Below are 15,373 nucleotides of genomic sequence, written 5' to 3'. Positions count from 1 at the left end.
CTAAATTTCCAATATAGCCTGAAGTGCTTTCCATGACTACACGAACAAGTAGGCCATACTTTGTGAGTTTCCCAGGATTATACGTTCGAAAATGAAGCCTTCCCCTCCAAGGAATCACACATTCGTCCAAAGACAGTTGCTGCTCTGGCTTATAAACTGTCTGAAATTTCTCAACGAAAAAGTCTAATAAGGTCTGAATTTTGAAAAGCCTGCCCGTTGATTGTGGTTGCAGTTATTATTATTGAAATGCAAACACCACCATATCTGTCCAAATCTCTTACGACTCATGAGTTTGCCGAAAATGGGAATTTATAAAAATGGATCAGTGGACCAATAGTCTTTCAAATTATCCCTCTTTGTAAACCCCATTAGAATGATTATTGCCAAAATTTGTTTCATTTCTGCTGAAGTGACATCCACCCTCTTCAACACCTTATAGGTACTGTCGTACGCCTCACGGTGTTGGAGATAGTATCTGTTGGTCTCCTGACACAACATGTCAAAGAAACTATCTCCAAAAAACAGTTCAGCTACTTCAGACACTTGCGTAGGGTCCGATGGCATTTGTTTCACCCCTGGATCACCAGTAAACTGTCCAGGCGTTTTGTCTACTTTTCCCCATGTGGCTGTCCCTGCAATGTTGCTACCCACACATTCGTCGGAGCTACGGTCACTTTCACTTTCACTGTCTGTGGTCACAATTTTTTGTTCGCCCCTGCCACACTCACTATCAGATTGTGAGTCGCTATCACTAGCAGACTCACAAGGGACGTCAGATAGCTCATCGGAGAAGTCAGATATTTCTTGTTCTCCAAGAAATCGCTTGGGTGTCAACCGCTTTGGTCTTTGATCCATATTGAACTACTGACTGACAGCTTGCTATGTACAGCTTGAAGAAATAAAGGCATTTATTTTCCTTTGCAGGGACACAGAGTTACAGTGAGGTCTAGTAACTGATTGGTCAGCAGACATTCCAGAGCCTTATAACGCAGCTGCGTGCTAGCTAGGTGGAGCCAGAGAGATGCATAGTGTTGCAACTTATCGTGTTTTAAAAACCTGTTAATATGCGAATGGTCCGCCATGTTTAAAAGCAAAAAACCTTTTAAAGGGCGCGCAGTCCGCAAAGTGTTAATGTTATTCTCCCACCATGTCTAGGTCTTCCTAGTGGTCTCTCTCTTTCTGGCTTTCCCACCTATACCCTATATATATTCCTCCTCTCCCCCATTCATGCTACATGCTATGCCCATCTAATCCTCCTTGACTTATCACTCTATTTATACTTGGAGAACAGTACAAGTTATGAAGCTCCTCATTATGCAGTTTTCTCCAACCTCCTGTCACTTCATCTCTCTTCAGTCCAAATATTCTCCTCAACATCCTCAGAATATGTTCCTCCCTTCTTGTCAGAGGCCAAGTTTCACACTGACACAAAACCATGGGCAAAATTATGGTTTTGTATTTTCTAATTCTTACATTTTTAGACAGCAGATGAGAAGAAAAAAACACTCTTACAGAATCAGAGATTAAAATTGAACAATTCACCATTACAGTGTTAGGGGGAGGCCAATACAGAAGAAATTTTGGTAATTCTCATGATGGTATCTCTGAAATTTTCTTTCTTCTAGTATGTGATGCTGCATAATCTGGTAAACTGTTAATTTCAGAGCAACCTGCTGCTTTGATCTTTATGGGTATAGGGATATAATGAAGATGGAAACAGTACGTTCCTCTAAAACGTTTGTAATGATCTACCAGAATATGTGGCACCCTGTCCCAGAAGACAGTAATATATTTGGTAATTCTCCATGAACAAAATAAACCCCTTAAAAACTATTCAACCAAAGCTATATTATTTCTCCAAAACCAAAGGAACTTCAAGTGAACTTTAATGACATGTTACCTGTTAAACAAGAACGTTCCAAAACGACAGGAATACAGATGGTCCAATATGGTAATCAGGAAGTGATCGTTGAATTCAAAGGCATTGGGAAACTGTGTTGTAATTTGATAAACACAGTCAATGAACTGAAGAAATACTGGCGACCTGTCTGCATCAGAATGGTGATCATCGCCATGCCCAACTCGCTACAAATTGAAATAAAACTCATTATACTAGGAACATATTTCAAATGTTGATATGCACCAACAAAGAAGAGTCACACTGCTTACCTGCTGAAATTTGTGTCCAAAGCTAAGCCATTCCTTCTCAATGAGAACCTCAAAGCCTTTTATTGTGCGGTAATATGGATCTAGCATCAGCATTGCCAAGGCTGTGAGCTGTAGCAGAAGATACTGCTTTAAATAAAGGTAAAATATATACAGAAAAAAAACACATACAATTTTACTTGTATTTTGTATGCTGTAAACAGAGCTTTAACAAAGCAGTTTTCTTGTTTTGCTTGAAGTGACAATGGTAAAAATTTAAAGTTCAGGTTACCAAACTACTTTTACTTTGTACATTTACTTATGGTTTATTTAATAATGCTGTCAGGAGGTCAGATTATATAGTATTAGATGATATGAGGGGCGTTCAAGTTCTAAAGTCTCCAATTTTTTTCTCAGGGCTGGGAGCAGACAGACACGTGGTTTAGTTTAAAATACGTGTGCACTCTTTGTGAATGCATGACAGAGATGGCAGCACTGTACAGCACACAGAACTCTAGTGGTGGCGGTGAGGGTGAGGAGTGTTTTTGATACCTAAAATGGTGATGTTTTCGTTACAAGAACAGCAAGTAATCATTCATTTTCTCCACTTGTGTGGTGCGACACCCATTGAGATTCATTGCCAGTTGAGTGAGACGTGTGGTGATGGTGTCATGAATGTGAAAAATGTGTTTGTGGGTGCGACAGTTTAAAGAAGGCCGAACATCGTGTGACAACGAACCAAAACAATCTCGGCCTCGCACCAGCCGGTCTGACAACATGGTCGAGCGAGTTGACAAAGTTCTTTTGGAGGATCACTGATTGAGTGTGGAAAACATCGCCTACAAAGTTGGCATTTCTGTGGGATCTGTGCATACAATCCTGCATGAAGACCTGCGAATGCGGAAAGTGTCCACCAGGTGGGTGCCACGAATGTTGGAGGACGACCACAAGGCTGTGCGCATGGCAATTTGCCAGGCGATGTTGACACGTGATGAAGGCATGAATGGGACTTTCTTTTCATCAATTGTGACAATAGATGAGACATGGATGCCATTTTTCAATCCTGAAACGAAGCACCAGTCAGCTGAATGGAAGCACACAGACTCACCGCCACCAAAAAATTTCGGGTAAGCGCCAGTGCTGAAAAAATGATGGTGGCCATGTTTTGGGACAGCGATGGCATAATCCTTACTCAGTGCATTCCAAAGGGCACTACGGTGACAGGTGCAGCCTACCAAGATGTTTTGAAGAACAAGCTCCTTCCAGCAATGCGAGAAAAGAGGTCAGAAAAGGCTGCATGTGTGCTTTTTCACCAGGACAATACACCAGCACATTGGGCATATGCGACACAGCAGTTTCTTCGTGTAAACAACCTTGAAGTGGTTTCTCATGCTCCCTACTCACCTGACCTGGCTCCTAGTGATTTTTGTCTTTTCCCAACGATGAAAAACGCTCTCTGTGGTCGCACATTCACCAGTTGTGCTGTTATTGCATCAGCGATTTTGCAGTGGTCAAAACAGACTCCTACAGAAGCGTTCGCAGCGGCCATGGAATCATGGCATCGACGTTGTGAAAAATGTGTATGGCTGCAGGGAGATTACGTTGAAAAGTGACAGAAGTTTCACATTTTTTGTATGATTGTGTGAGAAAAAAAATCAAGAGACCTTAAAACTTGAACGCACCATATACAAGGATTTGTAAATAATGAGTAATTTTGGCTTTCAGGGTCTAGAGATGTTGTATGCTGAGGTTCCAGTATTTCAGCAGACATAGTGGTCACCATGTTCATGAAAAATGAGGACAAAAGAGGATGTGGTCTCGCAACAGGCAGAAGCCATGGGACAAGAAGCACAGTAATATCTGATGGGGCCATATCCTGATATACAGTAAAACCTCATTAATTTGAAGTGCTTTGGACCGAAAAATCAGACTTTCAATCACGCCATTTGAATTACACAATTTCTTTAATGAAGACTTTTACCTGTTAGATGAGTAGTTGAAATCCATGTTGTAAGTAATGTTATTTTTTTAATTTAGCTGACAGAATATCCACTTTAACCCTCATTTATTTATTTAATTACTTATAGGGTACAACTATTTTGTTTCTGGACATTATACCCATCACCCTGTTTTTACTTAAAACACCATGTTTCAGAGACTGGATTCTGTCTCCTTCTTCAGGCAGAACCTACTCACTTCGGCCCAATCAATAGGGGTAATCCCTGTCCAGAAACACAATTTAAGCTGGGGAATTTCATTTACTTTAAATTCATAAGTGACCTGAATTAACAAAGTTTTACCATATATGTGTCACAGCTGTAGCAAGAGCGTAAGCATGGAACCTGATGCAACCCCATAGAAAGGGGCCTTGTGGTTTAGAGGGAAGATATGAGACCAGTCCTTCTTCACTTGTCTGACTTTCTCAATGGCTTCTCAGATGATGCAAGACAGCCTAGTCTGGACTTGATTCTGCAAGCTGCTATGCCATGCTTGAGGTCTCGGTGGAAAAGTTCATCTGCACTCTTTGATGTGTTCCAACACAGCTGGTTATGCAGCAAACCTCACACACACTGGATTCTTATGTCAGGAGTTGCTTTCCCTTGTCCTTGATCAGTCTGAGACAGGTCATGATCTTAACTGTTTCTGCATGATGAGGACCCTGTTTCTTTCTTCAGAAGCTTGGCAGTACAGTCATGGCAGAGAATCTGACTAAATAGAAGCACTAGCAAACATCAGGGAAGCCATTAAAATAATCATACACCCCCCACAACTTATCTTCAGGCATGAAGATGGGCATAAACTAATCAAAGTCTAGTCTCATTTCTTTCTGTCCAAGCTCTCTTCTTGACCATATGGCCCCTTTCTATTGGCTATTACCACAATCCACATTGCCACATTTTCTTCAACTGCAGCATGCACCATGTGCACAAATGTCCTTGCACAAATACACATGTGGCCATGTTGCTGCGTCCTCCTTCCGGCAAGTAAGGATCATGACAGCAATATACACCAAAATACTGGAATGGCCTTAATATATGATGCACCTAAACCCTGAAAACCGAAACTGTGCATTCAATATATGCCACAAAAATTTAAGAAAGGGAACAATGAATTGGTAAGGATTTGGAATGAAACAGTAGTAGCCTAATTTCAGGTACTATTCTGGAATTTGTCTGGAAGGATTGAAGAAAATCATGAGAAACCTCATTCAGAAGTCAGTATCTCAGCAGTAATTTGAAACCAGGACCTTACAAGTACTGTCACGTGTAACAATGACTTGGACAGATTTTAGATTGGATGACTGGATTTACTGACCACTTATACACACAACTCGGAACTACAAGTAACTATAACACTTCTGCTGATTTCCACATGACACATCATTAGGACATGCATAGTCTTCTCGATCTTCACGAGTCGTTTCCTGGTAATGAATTTACAACAGTCTCACTGTAACTTCAAATCACATGCTAACTTCCAACTAATTCACTGCCGCCTCTTCTCAACCATTTTCGACTGCAGTCTCAAGAGACTCCCTCAGTTATCAATTCAGCTTGCCTGGGGTCTGTTATGTGGCCTTGGGGCAGATCCAACAGAAACCACTGTTTCCATCATCACAGCTCGACAATACCTTGACTGTTGCTTGCTTATTCATTGCTGTGGGAACCTGTTCACCAAGTCATCGCCTAGCAATGAACGTCTACTCTGGCTTTCAGGCATCATGTCACAATATGATGTGGGGGTACCACAATATTTGGTTTTACTTTGTTATGAGGGAGATCTTATACAAGGTGGTTGAAATATGACCGGGACTAATTTTTTTTTAAAAACCATAATTGCCAAACACTTACTTGCACATGTCAGTCTTCAACGTACTCCCCTCCGGAGCCAACATATTTTTTCCGTTCTGGAAGCATCCTGATGCCATTTTAAAAAAATGCTCGTGGTTGGCGGCATATCCACTCCCGAACAGTCTGGATTACGGCATCATTGTCCACAAACCGCATGCCTTGCAAGTCTGATTTGAGCCTTCCAAACAGGTAGAAATCAATTGGGGCCAAACTGAGACTGTATGGTGGATGTGTCAGAAGGTTCAATTTCAATTTCTGGAGAGTTTCCATTGTTGTTTTGGCTGTATGGTGGCGTGCATTGTCTTGAACGAAGGTTACCCGCTTTCCACCTCTTTTCCGCTTGGATCGGATCTTTTCCTTCACGTCTGTTGCCAGGAGGTCTGAGTAATAAGCTGCATTGACTGTTCTTGCATCTGTCAGAAAGTCTACATGGATAAGCCCCTGCCAGTCCCAGAAGAACGTTGCCTTCACTTTTCCTGCTGAACGGCTCCTCCGTGCTTTCTTGGGTTTGGGAGAACTGGTATGCCGCCACTCGTGTGATGACTGCTGGGACTCAGGAATGAAGTAGTGCACCCACGTTTCATCGGTGGTCACTATAGACTTCAAAAATGCATCACCTTCATCTTCAAACTGCTATAGGAGACGACTGGCAACTTGCATGCGCACCATGTTGTTCACGTCCGTCAAAGTGTGTGGTACCCACCATGCATTCACCTTGCGATAGTGCAGGTGGTATTTCATGATGTCTTCTACACTACCAATACTGATGGACAGCATTGCTCCAAGTTCCTTGATAGTGATGCGCCTATTCTCATGAATAAGTGCATCTGCACGATCAATGTTTGGCTTGGTGACGGATGTTCGCGGCCGACGATCATGCGGTTCATTCTCCACGCGCTCTCTGCCCTCTCTGAAGCACTTACACCACTCAAACACACAGGTCCGTGAGAGACACTCTTCCCCATACTGTTGTTGGAGTCTGTGGTGAATTTCAGCAGATGGGACTTTTTCTCCAACGAGGAATTTGATCACAATGCGTTGTTCCATGCTCCGCGGTACCTTCTCTTCACTCATCATTTTAGCAACTCCCAGACAGGACTCAACAGGTTCTAACTCAAACAGGAGGGAGGGTGGAGGTTGTGGCTTCACCCTCTCTCAAGGTCGCACAGCTGCTGCGCAGTGCGGCTTGTTTACGCACAAATCAGTCCTGGTCATATTTGAACCACCTTGTATATCAACAGAACAGCCTGATCCATGCAGGTTTTACTCTCTGCCTTTCCTCACTACAGTGGGAAGTGCAAGAAATGAGAAACAGCACCCCAATACTCACTGTACAGGGGGCTCAGTGGGCCCCTTAACCAGTCTGGGTTCTAGAAAGGAGAGAAAAATGTCTTGCTCATATCAAGAATCAAACCTCAATTCCTCAGTCATTCAGTGCATTCACCATGTTGAATGAGTTACCCTTGCTACAATGACAGTTTCCTATCAGAATAAATCTGAAACACTGAAATTTGTGTTAGGGTAAATAAAACATTTTCTTTATTCCTAGTATATAGTACATTACATTTAGGTATTCAGGGGACTGCAGTGTAGTACTTCTTATAATCCTCTCCCTTCTGCTGCAAATTACAGTGGAACGCCCATTTCGTTTTCCTTAATTTAAGGGTTTTCCATTATTTAACATTCAATTTCCATAATCTTGATTATAAAATTTTCTATTTAAATTCCCCCCCCCCAAAGATCTTACATAAGAGGGTTCATTTAGACTGAAACACAGACAAATAAACAAGCGCTCCTCTTACACTGTAGCTACATCAACCTTTGCCTCATAACTGATGTCAGGACAGCTACGGGTGTGGCGATATGACGCACCTGAGCTGTGCGGTCCCAACCGTCTGAACAGTGCACCAAAACAGACGTTTTGTGATTCTCCACTTTATCTACAATCCGGACCGCTCCAGCCAAAATGCACTTGATGTGCTTCAGCCAATAGGTGGATTCAACTCCGGTAAGCCACCGTGACTCTTCTATGTTTGGAAAGCACAATTCTGAAAGAATCAATACAAGCATTTTAGATCATAAACCTTGAAATGTTATTTTGGTATATTTTAAAATTACATTAACTGAAACATTTAACTTCGAGTACAGGAGAAAAAATGTTATAACTGTCTGGACTGTTTATACTCCATAAGACTGGTTTTTACGTTCACTTCTGTATCTCTCATACTGACAAAACCTACAGGGTAGTGAGCCCTTTGTAATAATGACACGGTGCATCCTCAAGTCAAGAATGACTTGCACACAGTGCATACAATGACTAAGCAGTCACAGGCAGCCAACAAGGAACGGTCCTCCAGGTTGGGGACTGGGAAGAGGAATAACTCCTCACCGTACAAATTCGGCATATTACAAAGTGTTATACAGGGCCACTGTGCTAAAAGGATTCTTTGGCTTATTAGGATGGTCAGGTCAAGAAGATGGGTGAGGCATACAACATACATGGGAGAGAAATGAAATGCATACAAAGTTTTGGTGGGAAGACCTGAAGGAAAGAGGACAACCTGAAGACCAAGTTACAGATGAGAGGATATATACTGTGTGGATAAGGAGATCTTGAAGAAAGAGGACAGGAGTGTATGGGCTGGATTCGCGGGACATGGGATAGGGAAGAATTGAATGATCTTGTGAACACAGTAAGAAACCTTGTGATGCAATAAAATGCTAGGAACTTCGGTACTAGCTGAGCTGTTAGCTTTTCAATTATAGTATTTCATGAAATTGGTAAGTGAAAATAAACCAGCCAAGTGCTGGGTTCAAGACGAAGCCTCACATCTAAAGAACAATTTGAGTGCCATTGCTAATTTCCGCACTTTGCAAATCACTACAGCAAATGCTAAGTCTTTTCAGCCTGCCTCCATTAGCCATTTCCTGGTAATGATCTTAACAATGGAGATCTTTCAGCTTCTGTGATCACATTGATACTGTCTGGTGAATATCCTACTACTGACTCACTGCTCCAGCTGTCCTGCTTATAACATCTCAGCACAGACTGCACAGAAAACAGCGTTTCTCTATTTCAGTTCAGTTGCTGCTTACTAAAAATCTGTTGCTTAGCAGAGGGTATTGTTTTGTTATTTGCTTCATGGCTGTTACCTAGCAACGGGTCTCTACATGCTACAATACTTTCCAATATTCTTTATACTCCTACTGCTTCACTCAGCACCCTATCCTTGAACACCTCTCTCTCTGCACCACGGTTTTTCATACTTGGCATAATCTCCAGCCATAAAATGGAGACATCACGTTCCTCCAAAACATTGGTGATGGTCTTTAAGCCTACATTGTGTGAGATCCGAGAAGATAACAATCTTTGATCATGTATACAGGTGAACGTCCACATATGCATTTTCTGTCAAACTGAATTTCCGTTAATACAGTTACAAACATTTACAAGCATACCATTCCTCTGCATGTGCCCCCTAAAATTTTGAATAGTGTAGCCGACAATGAAATAATTTCTTTTAACAAAGCAAAAAAAATCGCCTGAAAACTGTCACCTGTAAGCAGTGTTGCCAGATTATGCTTTTGTCGTGCCATCATGCAGCCCATAAGCTCAGGTTCGCTTACGCAAGTGCCCAAGGCAGCCATGACAAAGCAGTGTCTTCCCATTACTGTATTTCACGCTAAGCAAAAATACCTTGTAAAAGTTCACCATGTCCAAAAGGAAAAGTGATATTAGCATCACTGGAAAAGATGTTGATTTGTTCAATGTCAGAGAACGCCTGGATTTGCATTCACAGTCACTCACTGATATGGACCTTACAGAACTGGAGCAACGGCACAACTCTGACAAGACAAAAGAAACTGCATCTGAAGGAGATGGGTGAGTCTCAAAGGAAATTTTGATACAGGAACTCAAGCAGATGTTTCCAAATTTAGAAACTGTGAAACAACAAATTATGGATTTAGATCTGAATGTAGAAAGACATGTGCCAGTTTTCCGAACCCCAGAAAGGGAAATTAGCTGCTATCGTAAGTTGTATGAAAAGAAAAAAGAAGGCCACATCTCTTCAAATGATGCTTGACAATCATTTTTTCTTTCTAGAAAGCAGCATATCAATTTTTCACTTGTTTTGTATCTCATTTCTTTAACAAATATTCTTTGGCTTACTTGCGTTTCATTATTCCTAGCATTTCTATCTACGTACACAGATAAAATGTATTTTAAAAGCCAAAATTAAGTCTACTGACAAAGATATAAAGTATGCTCATTGCATGGATTAATCACATATATGGAGGTTTACCCATGTTGGAACCTTACATATGGAAGCATTATTCACTTATTCTGGTGTAGTGTTTACTTAATTCCATTACAAACTACTTCATGTAGTAGCGTAGTTGGTTGAGGCACTATGCTACAGGTCACAAGGTCACAGGTTTAAGTCCCAATGAGGTCATTTAGACTCTTTCAATTGACCTAATCCTTCCATCTGCACTATGACCCTGGGGTCGACTCAGCCTCTAACAGAAATGAGTACCAGGAATCTTCCTTGGGGGTAAAGGGCAGCGGGCATGTAAGGCTGACCTTACTGCCATCTGTGAGCCAACTGTCTAGCAAAAGTGGGAGCCTTGACCTCTCACAACCCTATGGACCTCCATGGCATGTTACAGGGAGAGCTTCTACAAACCACTTGAAAGACATACAAAACAATAAGATACTGACCCTTCAATTTCCTGAGACTTTCCCTCATAACGTGAATATTGTGAATATCCAGGAACACAAGTTCAGCATTTTGATATGCATCCTCGGACTCATAGCCACCTCCTTTGGCTTTATTTGCTATTGCATTTGCACTGCAGAAAGAACGAGAACTACATTACTCTTGTTTTTGCAACAAAGAACACAACTTTAAAAATATGTAGAACTAAAATATGATACATGTGAGACTTGCAGTTCTTATGGCAGTGACTACGGTGATCTATGATATGATGCTATAGAGTTTGATGGCCTGTTAGTGACATTTCAGAAGATGCAGGCAACAGGTTCCTCAAAAAATGTGGATAATCACCTATCAGATTATGTGATGTCATATCTAAGAAGACTGGAATTTTAATATTCAGTACCCTAAGAAGCTCAAACCTCCAAATCCTTAAGATATCGTTACAAAATTTCCACCTGTTAACACAGTCTTGCCTTGGCCTTGCATCCATGATAAACATCTTGTGTGACTGAGCATTAGCGTCCATGATGAGTTGAATGTATCTCTCATCCTCTCTGCTACGCTTGCCACTGACGCCCACCAACGGTTGAGAGCAGCGGGTGATGGTGGCTTGACTCTCTGGATGGATCCATGATAATACAGGGATGCGACCTCGACTCCTAAAGGCTGCAACAGCTCTAAGGTCATCATCTGTGGCCTGAGCTGGAACTGCCAACACAGTTGGGTAGCTGTCACAGATCTCGTAATTCTCATTAATTTTTGAAATCTTCCACATGTCATTTGGAACACCCTGTAATGAAACATGTTTCTGTATTAACACCAAGTCTTTATGTAATCAAGCCAATCAAGCCTTGTAACAAATGTTGCAACACATCAGGGTTGAATTACAATTTTTTACAGAATAGACACACACAGATATCCATGCCTTGAGTGGGATTCAAACCCATGATCCCAGTGTCTGAGTGGGTGAAGACCATTCATGCATTAGATTGCGTGGCTACTGTGATTGGATGAGTTCTTCTGTATATGTTCCTGGTCCAATTGTGTCCAGTTGTATGCGCTGAGCCTTTGCAAGTTATATTCACTAAAAAAATACACAGTTCTCTAGTCAGTGCGGGAATATTATTCACTGCTTCATGTTTGGGTAGAAGGGACAGATGTGTTCTGTAATTTGTAATGAGAGAACATCTGCTTCCATACTAGATATGGGAACAGAAAGGGCAAGTACTCACTTTTGTAAAGAGCCAATTGCAGAAGTACACAGTCATCTTACAAGCATGATGGATAAACACTGAGTATTCTTTGTAGGATAAGATTTACAGAATTGAGTTTTCATAAAAACACTGCACTTCCCTGTCAAGATATTTTTTCACTGAAAGTGAACTTGTTACATTTGGAATATCTAAGGAGTCCTGCCAAATGCTGAATGAAGACGGAACATTTGCTGCTTCAAAATGTATTGTAATGTGTACAACTACTGCTATCCAATGACTGCGAGATGGATGGATATACCAGAGCCGCTTCTGCGCGACTTGGTAAACATGTTCCTGTTGCTAGGCAGTAGATTCTTAATAATGCAACATTGGACTACAACAATGGAACTGCTGTTTTCTATGTGGTCCATGCCAAGATGTTATAAGCAAGGGCCAAGATTAGACCAGGTTCAGTTGTGTGATGGTCAGCTGGGAATGCTGTGAGAGAGTGAAGCTGAAAAATCTCCACTGTTAGAAACCGATTCCTGGGAGTGGCTGGTGAAGACATAGCAGGCGCTGTCATGATCTGTGAATTGTGGACATTATCAGTGGCAATGTAATTAGTTGTACTTACAAGTCATGCATATAAGTGGTCAATAAATCCAGTCACCAATCCAAACCCCGCCTACAGTCACCTCCACATGTGACAGTATTAAATGTGACCAAATTATTTTTTCCTGACACTCTTTAGCTAATCCATCATTTTGTTCATGTACATCACTAATTGCTTTTCTTAAGCCTAAGATTCCCTTAACAACACAACACACACAAAACTATTTCTTTTTTTTTCATTTGGGACAACCAGAGTTTAAATTTTGAAAATTTTCACAAATGATAAACAGAACCTGCATCCTTTCCTGCATTTGGAAGTTTCAAATTTAGCCCATTAAAAATGTACACACAAAACAATTTGGTTTCATTCAACAGATCAAGCATATCTCAGTATGTCACTTTTACTAAGCCAGGAGACATTACAGAAATGCACTACATTGCCAAAAGTTGTTGGAATTCACAGCGATTCAAACTGATTTTATGAAATGTCTTACTGGTGAAGAATTCTTGCATGTGTATGCCCATGATAAATATTCCAATGACATACACTTAACCTCTACTGTCCATCTGTCACACAATTGTGTTAGCATATGCATGTTCAGCAAGACTGGTGTCACACTGTTTACAATATAAATCCCATTGCTAGCAAGTTTCGATCTGGCCACAAGCTGTGCACTAGTGTGAGATTTAAATACCCTGTTCTTGAAGAATATAGGTTCATTCTGATGAATCAATTCAGTGAGATTCCACTTTCCTTCTTATTAAAGCCACCATATCTATTTTCATGTCCAACATTGAAGGCATCAGCATTCACAGTCCTATGACCACTTTGTGACAGAGAGACCTGCATTCACTATCACAAAATCTGGGCAAGCTCCTGGGAAGCACAGAAGGGGCTACACGCAGCTCAGCTCATAGGTCAGACTTTGCAGACCTCTCACAAAAATGAACATATGAGGTAATTCTGTGCTTCAACTTTCTGAAGCCTAAAACTGATCTAAATAACATTTAGAAATTCAGTTCCTACCTCAAAGAAAACATAATACTTCTCCATAACGACTACATTGAGCTGAAAATTCATCTTCACATACTCCGCTTGCAAAAAAGAAATTAACACACATAAAAATATTTACTGAGTAAAATAAATATAATCCAAAGCTACATGTTTACCATCCTCTTAAGCTCGGCTACTGGTTCGTGGACACTCCAACCATTCTCTGGGAACGTCTCGCTGTACTCAAAGGCAAACAAAGGTAACTTGTGGGACAGAGGAAAAGCATACTGCTGCAGCTTCTCAAAAACGTTCCTCCGAGAATGATTTTCCTGGAAAGAAGGAAAAAGAAAAAGGTCATGAAACACTGACAACACAGTGCAACACTTCTGACACTGAGGTTCTCGTGGTGATACAGTCTTCTAGGATTTGTGATGGCATGAAGCCTGGTAGAAGCTTACCAGCATTTTGGAGGAACATAAAAGGTTCCATCTTCAGGACAATGAGTAAGGCTCATTCTACCACTGGCATGACTGACTGCATGAAAATGATGGTATTGTCGCAAACAGACTTGTTGCTGGGAGATAACTCTGTAAACATCAGCCATTGCTAGGTGATGCCCACATGCGACAATGGAGGAGGTGTCATGATACGTGACTTGTACAACTGTTGCTATGCAGTGCAAGCAGCTTACATGTGTGTGGTCACATCACACAACACTAGAAGTGATGGAGGCATTTTCTGTAGGTCGATGCCAAGGCTGTTTTTTCTCTGCTGCATGGTACATGTCATGTCTATATAAGGGAGTCAGCTGTTCGTATGAGATAGCCATGGGAAGTTAGTAACTGAAGAAGAGTGGTCAGCCTGTGAAGACTTAGTGTGTGATTATAAGATTCAGTCATGATGACACTGTTTTAATTTCCATAACCAGGATATGGCTAGTGAAGACTCAGACTATCAGTGTGTGTGTGTGTGTGTGTGTGTGTGTGTGTGATGGTGAACTGCAAATTGTGTAAATAAGGGATAGCACCGTACTGCTCGCAAGTACGAGTTAATTGTACGAGGGGGTACCCAAAAGAAACCGAACTTATTTTTTTTTAAACTTATTTATTCAAATTTTAAGCACAAACCTTCAATCCCCTTCAAAGTACTCTCCACTTACACTAATACACTTGTCTAGTCTTTTATTCCATTTTTCAAAACATTGTCTAAATTCATCTTTTGAGATGCTTGACAGCGCCTCCATCTTTTTTTCCTTTCATGTCTCTTTTCATTCAAGGAAACAAAAAAAAAGTCGCACGGGGCTAGTTCAGGTGAGTATGGAGGGTGAGGAACAGGGGTCATACCATTTTTGGTCAAGAATTGTCATACAGACAGGGCTGTGTGAGCAGGGGCATTGTCATGATGGAAAAACCAGTCACCCGACTGCCACAAATCTGGCAACTGAGCTCCAAGTCACTCCCGACAGCTCCACAATTTCTTCAATGGTCTGTCGTTGATCTTCCTTGATGATTTCACGAATTTTTTCAACACTTTCGTGTGTTCGGGGCATGGAAGGATGACCAGAACGAGGTTTGTCATCAACTGACATTTCACCATTTTTGAAACGGGAAAACCACTCAAACACTTGAGTTTTCCCCATAGCATCGTCCATGTACGCCATTTTTAACATTTCAAGAGTTCCTGTTCCACTTTTCCTGAGCAAAAAGCAGAATTTCACCGCTGCACGCTGTTCATGAAAATCAGCCATTGCAAAAATGATGATCACACAAAACATTTGTCACTATAAACTCTGCCGAAACTAGTCCTTACCTTCTGAAGCAACGGTAGTCAGCTTATCGACTCAGGAATGTTAGCTCT

The 15,373-nt window shown here is 41.3% G+C and overlaps 1 protein-coding gene across 2 annotated transcripts in view; it reads right to left on the bottom strand.

The window, feature by feature from the left end:
- LOC111870478 (myotubularin-related protein 2) overlaps positions 1-15,373 on the bottom strand; it is a 46,608-nt gene that overhangs the window by 12,058 nt on the left and 19,177 nt on the right. For both annotated transcript variants that reach the window (XM_023862810.2, XM_033753860.1), the window contains exons 6-11: positions 13,693-13,845; positions 11,191-11,507; positions 10,720-10,850; positions 7,869-8,044; positions 2,170-2,277; positions 1,901-2,085 (exon numbers count right to left, since the gene is read on the bottom strand). In XM_023862810.2, the coding sequence (XP_023718578.1) occupies positions 1,901-2,085; positions 2,170-2,277; positions 7,869-8,044; positions 10,720-10,850; positions 11,191-11,507; positions 13,693-13,845 (1,070 nt within the window). The remainder of the gene's footprint in view (positions 1-1,900; positions 2,086-2,169; positions 2,278-7,868; positions 8,045-10,719; positions 10,851-11,190; positions 11,508-13,692; positions 13,846-15,373) is intronic.

This window comes from Cryptotermes secundus, unplaced genomic scaffold (assembly GCF_002891405.2).
Source record: "Cryptotermes secundus unplaced genomic scaffold, Csec_1.0 scaffold2635, whole genome shotgun sequence".
In the NCBI taxonomy this organism is placed as follows: Eukaryota; Metazoa; Arthropoda; class Insecta; order Blattodea; family Kalotermitidae; genus Cryptotermes; species Cryptotermes secundus.
This window is presented reverse-complemented; position numbering and strand designations above follow the sequence as displayed.